The 19,964-nt window shown below is 36.4% G+C and overlaps 1 protein-coding gene across 10 annotated transcripts in view; it reads right to left on the bottom strand.

Moving 5' to 3' along the window:
• Nucleotides 1–1,795: 1,795 nt before the first annotated feature.
• Nucleotides 1,796–19,964, bottom strand: part of KLHL32 (kelch like family member 32) — a 238,094-nt gene continuing 219,925 nt past the window's right edge. For all 10 annotated transcript variants that reach the window (XM_078447145.2, XM_078447142.2, XM_078447141.2 and 7 more), the window contains one exon: nucleotides 1,796–3,239. In XM_078447145.2, coding sequence (XP_078303271.1) covers nucleotides 3,078–3,239 — 162 coding nt within the window. In that variant the 3' untranslated portion in view covers nucleotides 1,796–3,077. The remainder of the gene's footprint in view (nucleotides 3,240–19,964) is intronic.

The following is a 19,964-nucleotide window of genomic DNA, read 5'->3' as shown; positions in this document are numbered from 1 at the left end:
CTATATTGCTAAGATTACCAAAATAAGTACTACATGATTGGGATTGAATAACTTCTGCTTATTAAAGTTTTTGGTGTGCTAGTAGTTATCCAGTTTATAGCATTTATTGCATTTGTGAATTGTGTTTTCAGAAAATGCTGGGCCTTATTGTATATTGATGTTAATTGTGCATATAATAATTTTTAAATGTATATATTTAGTTTATACTTCATCCATGATTATTACACTTCCTTTTTTATGAAAGATTATTTGAAAACCAAAATAAAAATGAACCATATTACTTGGAAGAATAATTTCTATGTTGTTCCTGTTTTATTCTGTGGCAAAACAAAGTTTTTTAGTCATTTCAACAGTTGAAAGGTATACAGTATACATGGGGTTAAACTTTGAAGAAAACATGAAGAAAAAGGAAGAAAAATATCCTAATCGTAACCTAACGAGAAAAATATCCTAATCATAACCAAATTGGTATTTTGTTATTAAGAATCTAAGGAACTTCATTGCACTTTACATTGTTTTGGAGATTAATGTCTTTGCTGGCTTTTCTTCCTACACAGAGGAACACTGTGCTAATACCTGTGCAGTACTGTGTTTTCTTTTAGATAGTAAAATCTGAAAATGGTGTTTAAGTGGTTGGAATTTTCATGCTTTTCTTATGGAAATTCAAATTAACCTAATAATTTAACTACAAATACAATATGGTCTATAATTTTAAAGAGTAAAAATGAAAGATGAATTACTATAGTTCACTTAAATAGAAAATATATATTTGAATAGTTTCAGTGGAATTTGGTTTTATGAGCACAGTTTTCTGGAATCTTTAATTTGAGGAAAATGATCTAATCATAAGCATTCTGCGTTTTATTTTTCCTAGGAATATTGTACTTCAGAAGCTATCTTTGGCTATACTGTAAAGAATATTTTCTAATTCTGAGTTCGATTCTGTAATATTAGTGGATAATGCATTAAAGTTTCCCAAGAAAGTGTTTGCTAATATACTGATTTGTTTTAAATGAATAGTTAGAAATCTATGCAGAAAATATCAAGAGTAATTTCAGGGTACCTTTTCATTATTAGTCAGGCAAGCTTATTTTTAGACCATTTTCCTTTCATTCATTGGATATAGGATGTGGGATTACAGATGTAATGGTTTTTATAAGGTAAAACAGCTGGAGGTCAATTCATGTGTCAAGTAGAAATTTTAATAAATCCGAAACACTTCTTGCTCAGGTTCTTTTTGAAAAGATATCTGAAATACCAGAGTCATTTTCCTGACTTGGTAAGGCATTTAAAATATTTAGTTTACATGATTTATAAACTCTTTTAAAGAGACTCTGTCATTCTTCTAAATATCATATCAGTATCAATTTTCACTTTTCAGAACTGTAAAATTACTCTGAAGGTTTTTTGTCTAAATCTCTGGAAGGTTTTTATTTTACTTTTTCCCCTTATGCCTAGTCTTTCCTTCTCTGCTCTTTAATCTGAGTAACCAGATTATTATTTAAAAATTAAAATTTTTAGGTATAACAGTGTGAAAAGTTAGTGAATTTTGTATTTAGGATTTTAAAAAGTTTGTTTTTATTTCTGATTACCAAAAGTGGTTACATGAATAAAATAACTTCCTGTAAGGTAAGGATTGCTAAACAATTAAACTATGCCAAAGGAAAAAAGTCCAAATAAAGTCTTCATTTTAGTAAAGTGACTTAGATCCTAACAAGATTAGGAAAAGGGAAAAACTCATGTTACACTTCTTGAATTTATGTTCCAATGTGATTTTTATTACATATATAGTGTATATATACATATATATATATATATATATATATATGTATATATTGTTATAGACAAAGCAAATCCAAAAACCTAGCCTAAATAAGAATTCTTATGCATTATTAAAAGTGGTAGTAATAAAATATGTATTGGTGGTGGAGGAAGAGTCCCACAAGTGCTCAAGATTGACATAACCTTTAACAAAGTGCAAAAACTTTTATTAGAACTACTAAGTCTAGGTTCACAGTTATGTCAGAGCACTTTATGGTGCCCAAATTAGTACAGCTAATTTTTTTTTGTTGAGCTTTGAAATGTCATTTTTCACTAAATGAGTTTAAACAAGTGTTTGAATTATGATGTGAAGCAAGAATTTGTATAGATTTAGGAATCTTTGGCTTTGGTAGACTCCCCTTTTCCTAATTAGCATCTCTTCACATGCTTTTCAGAATCATTTCTCCCACAGCATGTGTTCCAAGTTCTATTTAGTAATTTTTAAATACTTTCAAAAATAATCTCCCCGTTCAGTTACAGAATTCTAAAGACAGTAAAATACCTTGTAATTTGAGTAACTTTTTTTTTCTTAAATGAAGTACTTCAGAGCATTTGCCTAATCCTCACAACATTCTTCTGAATTGACACGGAAATCAATAATTATCCTCCTTAAAGAATGGGAAAACTAGCACTGAAAGTTAAGCACCTAGCCCAAGGTCACAGTAACCAAGCTGAACAATCTGGGCGTTCCAACTGCTGTTCCAGTGTACTTCTATCATTCGTGTTACTGTGAATAAAACATGGCATTTAAAATTTTATAATGTCATAATACTGAGTCTATACTAGTGGGGCTGCATAATGTTAAATTTTTAAAAGAAAAATTACAAACCCAGTTTTAAGTAGTAAGGGGATTAACTACGGAAGATTTTTTTTTTGAAGATCATTGATGGCAGTACTTGTGAAATAAATTGCCTTATTAACATTTTCCTGTTTTCCTAGACAGTGCTGATTAGAGAAAGTCTACAACAAAGGCTCTAAAGACCCATGGAACAGTAATTGACCATTAAGTTGTCACTGAGCTACACCACAGTAAAAGTCAGACATATTGCATATTGACACACAGAGAGAAGGGTGACAGGAGGTTTCAGTAATGTATTTTAGAAAACTGTTCATTTTTTGCTAATGTTTATCTGAAAATAAGACATATAAAACAAAACAAGGAAGCATTGAGCACTGAGTCTTTTCATGCCCAGTATTCAGAAGTGAAGCTTTTCTTTCCCTTCTGTTAATGACAGTTATTAACAAAGCATTGGTTTTCAGATGGTCCCAATCCTGTGATGAGGCACTTGAAGAGTCTGAAGGTTAGGGCATGTGAAATATGGAGCTGGAAGGAAGCATGCTGCTATTCCATTAGAAGCAAAAGGGAGTGTAGGCCCATAAAATACTTCTTCTTTGCCTTCTCTACTTACATCCACCACCTACAAAAGAAGAGAAGCCTGTTCGTCAAAGATGATTGCTCAAAATAATGCCATATACACATTAAAGGAGGCCTGCAGTTGAACTCAGTAATGCCACCATGACCACACATACCTTAGGCATTAGTTTTTTTCCTCACAGTATGGAACCAGAAATTTGTATTAAGGTCCAGGTAAGTGTTCTTATATACATTTATATATTTTTGTGTGTCTACATAATGTAAACAGTTTTTAGGGAGGTATCTTTGTCTTCCTCTAAGAAAAATCTTGTGGCTTTGAACAACACATTATACCAGATGGACCTGACAGATATACACAGAATATTCCATCCAAAAACAGTGGAATACACATTCGTTTCAAGTGAACATGGAATATTCTCTAGAATAGATCACGTTAGGCCACAAATCTCAATAAATTTAAGAAGACTGAAATCATACAAAGCATCTTTTCATACTATAAGAGTACCTAGAAATAATTTGTAACTGGAAAAAAATGCAAACACATAGACTCAAGGAAAATCAAAGAAATCAAAAAATTCGTGGAGAAAAATGTAGGTGAAAACATTATGGTACAAAATCTTCAGGACACAGCAAAGCAGTTCTAACAGGGAAGTTTATAACAGCCTCAAGAAACAAAAATCTCAACCTAACCTTATACCTAAAGGATCTAGAATGAAAAAAAAAGGTAGTAAAAGGAAGGATAGAATAAAGATTAGAGTGGAAATAAACTTAAAAAAAGAAAATAAGAATTGATTAATGAAGAGAAACGTTTATCCAGACACATGAAGACCCAAATCAGAAATGACGGAAGAAAAATAACTTGACACCACAGAAATACAAAGGGTTGCAAGAAACGACTCTGAAAAATTATGTGCCAACAAATTGGGACAACTTAGAAGTGGATAAATTCCTAGAAACATACAATCTTCTAAAGCTAAATCAGAAAGAAATAGAAAATATGGACTGATTACCCATTCAATTTCATTACTAGTAATCAAACAGCTACCACCAAAAGTCCAGGACCCATATGGCTTCATAGGTAAATTCAACAAAGATTTAAAGAGTTGATACCGGTTCTCAAACTACAGTGAAACCTTGGATTGCAAGTAACTTGTTCTGCAAGACGAGCAGACATTTCGAATAAATTTTAACTTGATAAACAAGTGATGTCTTGTAATACGTGTAGTATGGGATACTGAATGTCACATGATCACAACTGAGCCAATGGCACTTAAAATTCACTTTGATATACAAGCGCTTTGGATTACAAGCATGTTTCTGGAATGAATTATGCTTGCAAATCAAGGTTTTACTGGATTCCAAAAAAAGAAGAGGAAGGAGAATTTCCAAATATATTCTACAAGGCCAGCTTTACCCTGATACCAAAACCAGACACTACAAAAAGACCGAAAAAAACAAAACAAAACCACCTTACAGACCAGTATATCTGATGAACATACATGCAAAAAATGCTGAACAAATATTAGCAAACTAAATTAAATACATTAAAAAAAATATCATTTACCTCTATCAAGTGAGATTTATTCCAGGAATAAAAAGCGTTTCAATATTCACAAATAGGTCAATGTGATATATTAATAGGAGTAATAACTAAAAACCATATGGTCATGTCAGTAGATACAGAAAAAGCATTTGACAAAATGCAACATCCATTCATGATAAAAACTCAACAAAGTGGGTTTAGAGAGAACATACCTCAACACAATAAACCATATATGAAAAACCCACAGCCAACATCATACTGAAAGGTTTCCCTCTAAAGACCAGGAACAAGACAAGAAGGTCCACTCTTACCATTTTAATTCAAAATAATACTGGACATCCTAGCTGCAGCAATCAAACAAGAAAAAGGAAAGTATCCAAATTGGTAAGAAGATAAACTTAGCACTATTGGCCAATGACATGAGAGTGTGTGTGTGTGTGTGTGTGTGTAAAACCCAAAACACTCCACCAAAGAACAGATGAATGAATTCAGTAAAGTTGCAGGATACATTTCTGTATGTTAATTTTGTATTACATTTCTATACACTAATAATGAAGTAGCAGAAAGAGAAATTAAGAGAACAGTTCCATTGGAGAGTAGTCCAAGATGACCACTTAGGAAGAGTATGAACTCACCTCCTCCACAGACACACCAAATAATAAACCTATTGTAGAGCAATTCCTTCTGAAGAAGTGAGAGCTGACTGAACAGCCCCTGCACAAAAGATAGAACACATAACTGTAAGATGGAGTCTTGTTACTAAAGAGAACCCACAGTCCCAACACTGAAGAGCAGTGGAGAGGGATAGTACTAAGGGACTGTAATGCACCCACCCTGGGGCACAGAAAGAAAGCTACAAATTAAAAGCAACTAGAATATAAAGGATCCAGCCCTACCACCACCAAGCAACAGGACAGCAGCTAGAACTCTGGATTGGAGATGCTGGTGAACACAGCTGTTTTATGTTCCCTCTCCATCATGACAGCATGGACAGGAATAGTGTCCAGGCACCCTAGCCAGCCTATTGACTCTGAACCCCTGGCCTGTAGCCCACACCAGACTGAGCCATCCAATTAGGTCAGCCTCCAGCACACCACACACCAAGACACCCCTGCTCAGGGCTTACTACAACTACAGCCACCTTACCAAGGTGACACAGGCACAAAGCACTATGGCACACTCCAGGCACACACTATTTTAGCTCCTAATGTCTTGCTATGTATGACACCCCCAACTCGAGAGATCCAGGACTATACCTGAACAGAGCATCTCAAGAACCCCAAGTCTGCACCCTGTCTTAGCTACAGCCACCTCACCAGGGCATACCCTGCACCAAACACCATGAGTTTTTGTGCACATGGCTAGCCCACACCAGCCATGGGTCTAGTTGCCCTATCACAGCACTCCATGAACAGCATTTGAGGAGACTCCAGCCTGCACCCAGTTCAACTACAGCTCTCCTGTCAAGGCACCACTGTATGGAGTGCCCCAGGATGCCCTGGACCACACTACACCTTGGCTCCAGCTACCCCACCGGGGCAGCCCCTGCACAGGATGCCCAAGACACCAGCCTGCAGCCCTCTTCACCTTCATCTAACCTGCCATGGTGCCCTCCATGCAGAGGACACCAGTACATCCCAACTTGCATCTGCTTTGGCTTAAGCTATCTTCCAGGGTGCCCATAGAGTGGAGAGCCCCAGAATAACATGGCTAGCACTAACTTTAGTTTCAGCTGTCTTGCTGGGGCACCCTCTGCATTGAGAGATAGGAATACCCTGACCCATGCCCATTTCAGCTACAGTCATATCAGGGAAGCCCCAGCATGGAGTGCCTCAGGACCACCAAGCTCATGCCAGCCACAACTCTAACCACCCAGTCACTAAACACAGTCCACACAGGGGATGATCATACACAAGACTCTTCCATCAATTTTAGAAGTAACTGTTCTGCCTAATTCATAAGAACAAACACAAAGGCAATGTAAGGAGATAAATAAATATGCTCCAAATAAAAGAACATGACAAGTCCTCAGAAAATGAACTAGATGAAATGGAAATAACCAATCTACCTAACGAAGAGCTCAAAGTAATGGTTATAAAGAAGCTCACCAGACTGAAGAGTGGAAGTAACAGTGAAAATGTCAACACAGAAAAAGTATTAAAAAGAACCAATCAGGGGTGCCTGGGTGGCTCAGTCGGTTAAGGGTCCGACTTCAGCTCAGGTCATGATCTCACAGCTTATGGGTTCGAGCCCCGCATCAGGCTCTGTGCTGACGGCTCAGAGCCTGGAGCCTGCTTTGGATTCTGTGTGTGTCTCTCTGCCCCTCCCCTGCTCACACTGTCTCTCAAAATAAACATTAAAAAAAAAAAGTTGAGAATACAATGATTGAATGAAATATACACTAGAAGGAATCAACAGTCTTTTTTTTTTTAAGTTATTAATTTTGAGAGAGAGCAAGTGAGCTGGGGAGGGGCAGAGAGAGAGCGGGGGACAGGATCCAAAGCAGGCTCTGCACTGACAGCAAACTCATGAACCATGAGATTATGACCTGAGCTGAAGTTGGGATGCTTAAATGACTGAGCCACCCAGGTGCCCCTCAACAGTATCTTTAAAATGACACATTAGGTCCAGCTGGTATAAGAGATATATATGGAACATTCCATCCAAAAACAAAAGATTACAGATTCTTTTCAAGTGCACATGGGACATTCTCCAGAATAGATCATAGGTTAAACCATAATACAAGACTCAATAAATTTAAGAAGATTGAAATCATATCATGCATCTTTTCTGATCACAATAGTATGACACTAGAAATCAGTAACAAGAAAACAAAAATGGAAAACACAAACATGGAGGTTAAATAAAATTCTACCACATAAGCAATGGGTCCATGAAGTACACACTGAGAAAATGCTAAAAATACTTGGAGACTAACATAAATGAAAACACAAGTCAAAAATCTAGAACCATTTTCACTGTGTCCCAAAGAGGGAAATGTATAGTGATATAGGACTACCTCAAGACATAAAAATTCTGGAATACCTGGGTGGCTCAGTTGGTTAAGTGTCTGACTTTGGCTCAGGTCATGATCTGAGGTTCATGAGTTCAAGCCCTGCATCGGGCTCTGTGCTGACAGCTCAGAGCCTGGAACCAGCTTCAGATTCTGTGTCTCCCTCTCTCTCTCTCTCTCTCTCTCTCTCTCTCTCTCTGCCCCTCCCCCACTCACACTCTGTCTCTCAAAAAATGAATAAACATTTTAAAAATTTTTTAATAAAAAATAAGAAACATCTCAATCTAAACTTACATCTAAAAAAACTAGAAAAAGAAGAACAAAGTCCAAGGTTAGTACAAGGGTACAAGGAAAGAAATAATAAAGATCAGATCATGGATAAATGAAATAGAGACAAAGAAAAAAAATAGAAAAGATCAACAAAACCAAGAGCTAGTTCTTGATAAACAAAATTGACAGAAAATTAGACCTATCAAGAAAAAAGGAAAGGAGACACAAATAAATAGAATAAGAAATGAAAGAGAAGTAGAGGTGCCTGGGTGGCTCAGTTGGTTGAGCATCCAACTTTGGTTCAGGTCACGATCTCATGGTTTGTGAGTTTGAGCCACTGTCACGCTCTCTGCTGTCAGCACAGAGCCTGCTTCAGATCCTCTGCTCCTCTCTCACATCCCCTCTCCCCTGCTGATTCTCTCTTAAACTTTAAATAAAAGAAATACAAGTAGTAAGAAAACGGACACCACAGAAATAAAAAGAATTATAAGAGAATACTATGAAAATTATACAAAAACTAGACAGCCTAGAAGAAATGGATAATTCCTAGAAACACAGAATCTTCCAAAACCAAATCACAAAGAAACAGAAAATCTGAACAGACCATTTATGAAAATTGAATCAGTAATGAAAAAACTCCTAAAAAAACAAAAGTCCAAGACCAGATGGATTCACAGGTGAATTCCACCACACATTTTAAGAACAGTTAATACTTATTCTCAAACTATTTCAAAAAAATAAAAGTGGAAGGAAAGCTTCCAAATATAGTCTATAAGACCAGCATTGCACTATTACCAAAATCAAAGATACTATAAAGAAACCTACAGGCCAATAACCCTGAACATAGATGCAAAAATCATCAACAAAAGATTAGCAAACTGCATTCAACAATATATTAAAAGAATCACAATCGGGGCGCCTGGGTGGCGCAGTCGGTTAAGCGTCCGACTTCAGCCAGGTCACGATCTCGCAGTCCGTGAGTTCGAGCCCCGCGTCAGGCTCTGGGCCGATGGCTCGGAGCCTGGAGCCTGTTTCCGATTCTGTGTATCCCTCTCTCTCTGCCCCTCCCCCGTTCATGCTCTGTCTCTCTCTGTCCCAAAAATAAATAAAAAACGTTGAAAAAAAAATTTAAAAAAAAAAATCACAAAAATTAAGTGGGATTTATTGAAAGGATGCAAGTATGGTTCAATATTTGCAAATCAATCAACCTGATATCACATTAAAAAATGGTAAATATTATTACCTCAATAGATGAAGAAAAAGCATTTGGCAAAATTCATCTATTTCTGATTTTTAAAATTCTCAATATAGTGGGATTAGACGGATCATATCTCAATATACCAAAGGACAATATGAAAACCCACAGCTAACATTTTAGTTCGTGAGGATGAACGGTTTTTCTGCTATGATCAGGAATAAAACAAAGATGTTCACTCTTGCCACTTTTATTCAGCATAGTGCTGGAAGTCCTAGCCATAGCAATCAGACAGGGAAAAGAAATAATGGCATCCAAATTGGTAAGGAAGAAGTTAAGCTATCACTATTTGCCGATAATATAATGCTATACAATAGAAAACCCTAAAGACTCCACCTAACACTATTAGGAGTAGTAAATGAATTCACTAAAGTTGCAGGATACAAAATTAATACTCAAAAATGAGTTGCATATCTATACACTAATAATGAAGTGGCAAAAAGAGAAATTAAGAAAATAGTTTGAGTTATAATTATACCAAAAGGAATAAAACATCTAGTAGTAAACTTAACCAAGGATTTGAAAAGATCTGTATGCTGAAAACTGTACAACATTGATGAAAGAGAATAAGGACAACATAAACAAGTGGAAAAATATACTGTGTTCATGTACTGGGAAAATCTCATTAAAATATCTATATGACCCAAAGCAGTCTACAGATTCAATGCATTTTCTATCAAAATACCAATAGCATTTTTGCCAGAACAAGAACAAATAATCCTAAAATTTTTAAGAAACCACAAAAGACCCCAAAAAGCCAAGGAAATTTGAGATTGAAGAACAAAGCTGATGGTATCACAAAGTAAGATTTTAAGATATATTATGAAGCTGTAGTAATCAAAACAGTATGCTACTGGCAAAAAAACAGACACAGAGATGAATGGAACAGAAACAGAGCCCAGATATACACCCACACGTATATGGTCAGTTAATCTACTACAACACAAGATGCAAAATATAGAGTTGGGAGAAGACGGTCTCTTCAATAAGTGTGTTGGGAAAACTGGACAACTCAACTCCCTGCAAAAGAATGAAATAGGACTCTTTCTTACAGCATACACAAAAACAAACACAAAATGCATTAAAGACCTTCATGGGAGACATGGAACTGTAAAACTCCTAGAAGAAAACAGGCAGTAATCTCTCTGGCTGTGAACTTTGCAACATTGTCCTGAGGCAAGGGAAACAAAACCAAAAATGAACTATTGGGACTAAGGGAAAAAAAAAAAGCTTTTTGCACAGCAAAGTATACCATCAACAAAGCAAAAAATGGCAACCTACTGCATCAAAGAAGATATTTGCAAACAATATATGATAAGGAGTTAATATCCAAAATATGTAAAGAACTTATACAACTCAATACCAAGAGAAACGATCTGATTAAAATGATGGTCAGAGGACCTGAACAGACATTCTTCCTAAGAAGACATACAGATGGCAAGCACATGAAAAGAAGCTCAACACCACTAATCATCAGATGCAAATCAAAACCACAATGAGCTATTACTTCACACTACTCAGAATGGCTATTATCAAAAAGATTAGAACTTCAAGTGCTGGCAAGGATGTGGAGAAAAGGGGACTCTTGTGCACTATTGGTGGAAATGTAAATTCATGCAGCCACTGTGGAACACAGTATAGAGGTTCCTCAAAAACTTAAAAACAGAAATACCATAAGATCCAGTAATTCCAATACTGGGTATTTATCCAGAGAATACAAAAACACTAATGCAGAAAGATACTTACACCTCTATGTTTATCGAAGCATTATTTACAATAGCCAAGATATGGAAGCAACACAGTGCCCATCAATAGATGAATGAATGTACAATGGAACATTACTTAGCCTAAAAAGAAGATCTTCTGATCTGGGGAAACATGGATGGACCAAGAGGATATTATGCTAAGTGAAATAAGTTAGAGAAACACAAATATCATATGATTTCACTTATATGTGGAATCTCAAAAAGGAACAAAAAACAGTAACAGACCCATAAATACAGAGAAGAAATGGTTGGTTGTCAGAGGGGAGGGGGTGGGACAGGAGCAAAATGGGTGAAGAGGAGTGGGAGATACAGGCTTTAGGTTATGGAATAAATAAATCACAGGGGTAAAATGTACATCATAGGGAATATAGTCAATGGTATTATAATAGCATTGTATAGTGACAGATGATAGCTACACCCATGGTGACCATAGCATAATGTGTAAGTTTGTTGAATCACTATGTTGTTAACTGTATGTCAGCAATACTTCAATAAAAAAGGAAGAAAATCCCATTTATAACTGCACCAAAGAGGATGATACCTAAGAATAAATTTAAGAAGGTGAAAGACCTATACTCTGTACTCATCTATAAAATATTAATGGAAGAAACTGAAGATAAGACAAATGGATAGATCTACCATATTCACAGACTGAAAGAATATTGTTAAAATGTCCATACTACCCAAAGTAACCTAGATATTCAATGCAATCCTTATCAGAATATCAGTTGCATTTTTCACAAAACTAGAAGAAACATTCCTAAAATTTGTATGGAATCACAAAAGGCCTAAAATGGCCAAAACAATCTTGAGAAAGGAAAATGAAACTCGGGGTACCACAATCCCATTTATCACTTATACTACAAACATATAGTAATTACAACAATATGGTACTGGCAGAATATAGACACATAGATCAATGGAACAGAATAGAAAGCTTAGAAATAAATCCATGCTTATACGATCAATTAATCTACAACAAAGGAGGCAAGACAAACAATGTGGAAAAGACAATCTATACAATAAATGGTGTTGGGAAAACAGCTACATGCAAAAGAATGAAACTGGACTACTTTCTTATACCACACACAAAAATAAACTTGAAATTCATTAAAGACCTAAATGTGAAGCTTGAGACCATTAAAATCCTTTAAAAAACATAGGAATAATCTCTTGGACATCAGTCTCAGCCATGTATTTATGACTAGGTCTCCTCAAGCAAGGGAAACAAAGGCAAAAGTAAACTATTAGAATGACATCAAAATAAAAAGCTTTTTACAGTGAAGGAAATTATCAACAAAATGAAAAGGCACCTCCTGAATGGGAAAAGATACTTGCAAATGATATGTCTGATAAGGGGTTGATATCCAAAATATATAAGGAACTTATATAACTCAATACCAAAAGAACAATCAGATTTAAAATTGGGCAGAGGACATGAAGAGACATTTTTCTGAAGAACACAGACTGCAACAACACACTCCTTAATATCATTAATCATCAGGGAAATGCAAATCAAAGCCACAATGAGATATCACTTCACACCAGTCAAAATGGCTAGCATTAAAAATCTAAGTGGGGTGCCTGGGTGGCTTAGTTGGTTAGGCATCTGAATTCCACTCAGGTCATGATCTCGCGGTTCACAAGTTCAAGCCCCGCATCAGGCTATGTGTTGACAGCTCAGAGCCTGGAGCCTGCTTCAGATTCTGTGTCTCACTCTCTCTCTGCCCCTCCCTTGCTCACACTCTGTCTCTAAAAAATAAATAAGCATTAAAAAAACCTATTTAAAAAAATCTAATAAGTTTTGGCGAGCATGTGCAAAAGAAGTAACACTTCACTGATGGTGGAACTGAAAATTGGTGCAGCCACTGTGGAGAACATTATGGAGGTTCCTCAAAAAAATTAAAAATAGAAATACCATGTGATAGAATAATTCTACTACTGGGTATTGACCCAAAGAATGTGAAAACACAATTGAAAAGATATATGCACTCCTATATTTATTGCAACATAGTTTACAATAGCCAAAATATGGAAGCATATAGGTGTCCACTGATACAGGAATGGGTAAAGAAGATGCAATTATACACACAACAATGGAATAGTACTCAGACATAATAACGAATGAGATCTTGCCATTTGAGACAACATTAATGGACCAATAGAGTATTTTGCTAACTGAAATAAGTCAGACAGAAACACAAATACCATATGATTTCATTATATGTGGAATCTAAAACAAACTACTTCAACAGCAAAAACACATGAACAAACAAGAAAAACAGACTCTTAAGTACAGAGAACAAACTGCTAGAACAGTTTTCCAGAACAGAGGTGGGTTAGGGGAACAGGTGAAAATGACAAAAGGGCTTAAGAAGTACAGATTTCTAGTTACAAAATAAGTCATGGAGATGAAAAATACAGCATAGGGCATATAGTCAGTAAATATTGTAGTAACATTATATGGTGACAAATGGTAAATACAGCCATCATGGGGTTAGGTACAAATCAGTATGCATTATACCTGAAACTAATACAACATGTCAATTTGAATTAAAAAAAAATTAACTCCTACTACTTAAATAACTTGCCAAAACTAGTTAGTAAATGTTGTCATATGTTGGTTCACAAATATTGATCTGTAAAATGAAAAAAACTATTGACCTTGCAGCTTTGTTCTGAAAACTGGTGACATCTAGCTTAGTATCTAGCACCTAGAATATTATAACTTAGTAGCAGATTCAAAAATCAGTTGAGTCTGGATATTTTTCCCCAGTTATTTCCCTTTAAGCTGGAGTTTCATCTCTTTCATTATATGGAAGAGTCTCTTTGTTATTTTGAACCTGCTGTCACCTCACTGAATCTGGCTTAGTTTTAATACAAGTCTTCTTCACTTTACAATGGGGTTAAGTTCCCAAAAACCCATCATAAATTGAAAATATTGTAAGTAAAAAATGCATTTACACCTCACCTACCAAATATCATAGCTTAACCTAGCCTAACTGTGCTCAAAGCACTCACATTAGCCTAAGATTGGGGAAAATTATAAAACACAAAGCCTATTTTATAATACAGTGTTAAATATCATATGTAATTTACTGAATACTATACTGGAAGTGGAAAACAATGGTTATGTGTACAGAATGATGGTAAGTATATTGGTTGTTTACCCTTGTAATTACTGGACAGTGGCAGAGAGAGCCATTCTGCCACTGTCCTGCATCATGATCATATCATACTGTATATCATTGGCCTAGAAAAAAAAAATCAAAATCCAAAATTCAAAGTATGGTTTCTACTCAATGGGTATTGCTGTTGCACTACTGTAAAGTTGAAAAATTGTAAATCAAGCCATTTTAGGTCAGGAACCATATGTGTACTGGAAAAATTCTTTCTTGAAGAAAGCTGGTCATATCCTACTTGTCAAATCCATCAGTCTCTTTCTAGCCCTCAATCATCTTAATCTCTCTTCGTTTGACCTTCCACTAACCTCATTTAAAACCTTTCATCCTTTAGATTCCTTGATTTTCAAAAGAAAATGTTCGCAATTGACATTGTCCTATTGCTATCCACCTTTGGTCCCCTTTTCTGCACCTGCATCATAAGTGTACACGTGCCTTAATATCCCAACCACAGACCTCTTGGTACTCTTCTTCAATATCTTGTCCACTCCTGCCTTCATCTATTATGTGGGTGGATAATTTTTAAACCTTTAACTGCTATAATGCATTCTAAAATGAAAGAAGCCCTTGAGATTTGGGGATCCGAGTTCATATAGGAGGAAATCACTAAGGCCTAAAATAAAAGAAAGATCAAACTTTTAGCTATTTTTTCCCCAAATGGACATTTAGCTATTTCATCCTGTTGAACAAAATATCTCTACTAATTTAAAATATTTATTCTATATGCTACATATAAGCTTTTGTTGTTCTCTTTAGCTGATTTGTGCATCTTCCTGCAATACTACATTTACAGTTCTTTTGACTGAGTAGGGCAAGTCTCGTTCAATGTTCAAAAACTTATTTTTACACCTTTGACTTTCCTAGAGAAACTTCAAGATCAACTTGACAAGTATTATTGCCCCACCCTGCAAGAAAAAGGAAAATCCCAATGGGATTCTGATTAGTATTTCATTAAATACAGAAAGCAGAGATCTTTCACTATTTACCTTAATTATATAAGGTTAAGTATTGTCTTCAATGTATAGAGAAGAAAACAGAGATACAGAGAAAGTTCAATGACTTGGTCAAGGTCACGCAGTAAGTGATAGAGCCAATCATGAGCTCATACTTGTAACCAAAGAGAGAAAAAAGATTTTGTGCCATTCGCAATATTCCCTCCACAACTAAATACATTTTTAGAAGACAAAATATCAGTTGAGGTCATCATCCAGAGAGTTTTGTCTGGTTCCCTGGGCCAATGGAGACTGCATATGTTAAACAGATGTAATTTATTTAATCTCTGAGAAGGGAAAAGAAGTTTTGGCAGTACTTCTCCAAAACACTCCCCTGTAAACTGGCAGAAAGAAGGCGTCTGGGAGAAGGAGGTGCCAGTTTGGCAGCATATCCTCCAGCCAAAAGGAAGTAATTGTAAATGAAGAGCAGTGGAGGTGATCTGGAAATACTGACTAATCACTTGCACACTTACGCAGCTGCTCTCTTATATGCTGCTCATCATCCACAGCACATTAGGTTAGAATCAACCTCTGTGCCAGATGATTCTTAGACACCCACTAAATAAACAAGAACACTTTCCTTATGCATCTATCCTTAGTATTTTCCATGAGTTAGTATTACTAACAAGTCCAAATCTCAATCTTTAAACAAGCATTAATTTAAGACCATCTCAGTTTTTCTCTTTTTTGGGTTGCTCTTGTAATGGATTGAATAGTCTATGCTAAGTCAAGTAGTAAAATAAAATAAAGTGGAATACTTTCTCAGTATCTGACATGCTTCATGCCTATGTAGCTGAATCCCACAAGTGACAAAGAAGCTTTGATTAGAGTTCAGAAGGGCCAGCCTAAAGAGACAGGTTATTTTCTGGTATTTTCAAGGGCAATAAGTGACTTTAGTCTTTCTGGATGTCAAAGGACTAATCTCTGAGCTATTTAAGTGTGACCTTCATTAATCTTAGTCAGCCATGCCCTTAGAATCCAAGGATTTTATATATATATATGTATATATATATATATATATATATATATATATACATATATATATATATACATATATATATGTATATATATATATATATATATTTATATATATGTATATATATATGTGTGTGTGTGTGTGTGTGTGACTAATGCAAAAATTTAAACTTTGATATTTTTATCATATGTACTATTTTCACCTCATTTTCCTGTATTTTTCAACCTGCTGATTTGTACTTAGGAATTTTTACTGTCTAATCATCATCTCATAAACACTATTCCACTCTCTCATCTAATTCTCTGTTGGATATTCTTCCAGCAAGTAGTAAAGAAGCAACTTGTGTATGAACATGTAAGCAACCTCTCCAACCATCAATATATTACTGTTATTTAACCAAAATAGTTCCTTAGTCATGCATAAAGTAAGCAAGTATTTGAGACTATGCAACCCCAGTTCAGAATGAATGATAATACAACCTGTAACCAGTTGTCAATAAGTAAAATGAAACATGATATATGATGAATATATAATCCATGAAGACTTCCATTCCAAACATCTCTTTAAGTGACAATCCGAATACTTACATGGACACTTATTACCCATAAATAGTAAAGGCTCTTAAAGGCCTTTATTAAATTTATCTGTTCTGTATAGGACCACTGTGCCAGCCATGGGAATAAACCCACTCAAAATGATTGATTTTGTATATCAAAATGACTACTGGGACACAGAACTAATCATAATGCTGTCTTTTTAAGAAAGCAAATATATTAGGGTTTCTGGGGAAGATAGTGGAGTACGAGGATCCTAGATGCACTTTGTCCCACAGACAAACCTCCAAACCTCTGGGTAAATAACCCAGAAAGTGACCTGAAGATTCTCCACAGATAAATGTAGAGAAAATGGCATGTGGGATAAGGAAGGATGGAGACATGGTTGGGAGCCCAACCAACATGTGGACTGTCCATGGGTGGAAGCAATGCTGTGGGCACAAGAGGGAAGGCTAGCAGACCCCACACCAGGCATAGAGGACATAACACTGGAAAGTCGAATCCCCATAACATTTGGCTTTGAAATTCGGAGGGGCTTCAGTTCTTGAGTTCTTAAAATTAATGTGGCTTAACACCTAGAACTTTGAAAACTAGCAGGGTCATATCTAGGAGAGTGGGATGGCAAAAGTAAACTGAGTCTCCACTCTTAACGAGACAGCATAACAGCCCCAGTGAGATACTGTATAGAAGCAGCAGTTTGAAAGATACTTGGGGTACACAGGATAGAGATTTGTTTACTAATATCAGAGCAGGTGCTGGAGGGACAGGGATCTTTGGGAGATTTCTCCAGGTACAACAGGGCTGGCAGGCACCATTTACCTCCCCTGCCCCCCAGCCTAGAAAAATGGACACCTGCAGGAATCAGCGCAGCATTCAGAGTCTCCATCTAGCTTGTTAAGAGCTCTTCCCAGCACTACATTCTCCTGCAGACCAGCCCCTACATTCTGGCCTTGGCAGGAGTTTTCCAAAGCAGCAATATATAGACTACCTCCCACAGCAGTACAGTGCAAGTCTTGTTGACTCCTGCATTCTCGCGTGGACCTGCTCCCTCCAGCACACCCTCCCAAAAGTCCATTCAAAGCGTCACCACAGTGTGACTGTGCAAGCAACCCTGATAGGGGTCAAAATGACCCCAAAGTGACTCCTGCCCCAGGAGAGAGGAAGAAAAGCACACAAATTCATCTGACTATAGCCCCAGCAGACTGGGGCTGGGGTCAGACATATGGTCTGACTATGAGTCCCACCCACCAACAAAATCTTCTTAGGAAACTACATTAAGAAGAGCACCCTCCAGTTCACTGCTAGTGCACTCTGATAAATGCCTGGCCTGATCCACCTCAAGCTCAGGGCAGTCTCAGAGTGGCCCACAAGCAAAACAGAGATGAAATCCTGTCCACATCAGGCAGAGAGCCATTGAAAGTGACTGGACTAAAGGTAAATGTAGCTCAACCACAACAATAGGGCACATACAATACACATAAGAGACATCACATGAAGTGCCAGGTTCTGGTGAACAAGCAACATAGCGTTACAGCGCACCAGAGAGGCTCTTCAGAAGGCACTATGTCTCAGCATGAGACATAGCTTACTTTCCTAATACATAGAAACAGAGTTAGAAAAATTGAGAAGACAGAAGATTATGTCCCAAAGGAAAGAACAAGACAAAACCACAGCAAGAGACCTAAGTGAAACAGATACAAGTAATATGCCTGATAGAGAATTTAAAGTAATGATCATAAAAATAATTGACTTAAGAAAAGAGTGGAAGACCTCAGTGAGGTCTTCAACAGAGAGAAAACAAACAATCAGAGTTGAAGAACTCAATAACTGACATTAAAAACATACTAGATGGAATAAATAGTAGACTACAGGAATCAGGAGAACAGTTCAGTGACCTGGAGGCCAGGGTAATGGAAAAAAACCAAGCTGAATAGAAGAGAGAGAAAAAAATAATAATGAAAAATGAGAATGAAGAAATGAAGGAACACCATCAAGCTTAATAACATTTACATTACAGGGATCCTAGCAGGAGAAGAGAGAGAAAAGGGGGCAGAAAATTTATTTGAAGAAATAGTAGCTGAAAACTCCAATCTGGGGAAGGAAACAAATCTAGATCCAGGAGCCACAGGGAGCCCTCAACAAATTCAACCCACGGAGGTCCAGAAAAAGGCACATGGTGGGGCACCTGGGTGACTCAGTCAGTTAAGCATCCTGCTCTTGATTTCAACTCAGGTCATGATCTCATAGTTCGTGACTTTGAGCCCCTCATCATACTCTATGCTGACAAGCATGGAGACTGCTTGGGATTCTGTCTCCCTTTCTCTCTCTCTGCTCTTTCCCTCTCGCATGCTCTCTCAAAAATAAACATTTTTTTAAAGGCACATAGTAATTAAAATGGCAAAAAATGGTGATGAGGACAGAATTTTAATATCAGCAAAAGAAAACAGTTATATACAAGGAAAACCCCAAAAGGCTATCAGCTGATTTTTTCAGCAGAAACTCTATAGGCCAGAGGGGAGTGGTATGATATATTAAAAGTGCTAAAAAAAAAAAAAAAAGAAGAAGAAAACCTTCAGCCAAATACACTGTCCAGCAAGGCTATCATTCAGAATAGGAGAGGTGTGAGTTTCTGAGACAAACAAAAATTAAAAGAATTCATGACCACTAAACCAGCCTTACAAGAAATGTAAAAAGGGACTCTTTGAGTAGAAAGGAAAGACCACAAGCAGGAGTAAAAGCAGGAAGCACAAAAGCAGTAAAATTAAAAATCAGCCAAGGAATTCACAAAATAAAAGGATGTAAATGATACCATGTACCTAAAATGTAGGGGAGAGAGGAGTAAAAGTTTTGTGCTTTTAAGGTGGGTTCAAACTTAAGCAACCATCAACTTAATATAAACTGCTATATGCTTAAGATGTTATATACAAACTGAACAGTAACCACATATCAAAAACCAGTAATATATATGCCAAAAAATAAAGAGAAGGAATCCAAGTATATCACTAAAGAAAGGCAACAAACCATAAGAGTAGAAACCAAAACAAAGGAACAGGGAAGAACTACAAAAACAATAATAAAACAAGAAACAAAATGGCAATAAGTACATACCTATCAATAATTATTCTGAATGTCAATGGACTAAACACTCCAATCAAAAGACAGAGATAATGGAATGGATAAAAAACAAACGCTATTTACATGCTGCCTACAAGGACTT

Source organism: Panthera onca, chromosome B2 (assembly GCF_046562875.1).
Source record: "Panthera onca isolate mPanOnc1 chromosome B2, mPanOnc1 haplotype 2, whole genome shotgun sequence".
Taxonomy (NCBI): Eukaryota; Metazoa; Chordata; class Mammalia; order Carnivora; family Felidae; genus Panthera; species Panthera onca.
Note: the sequence above shows the minus strand (reverse complement) of the source record. Positions and strands in the feature narration are given on the sequence as shown.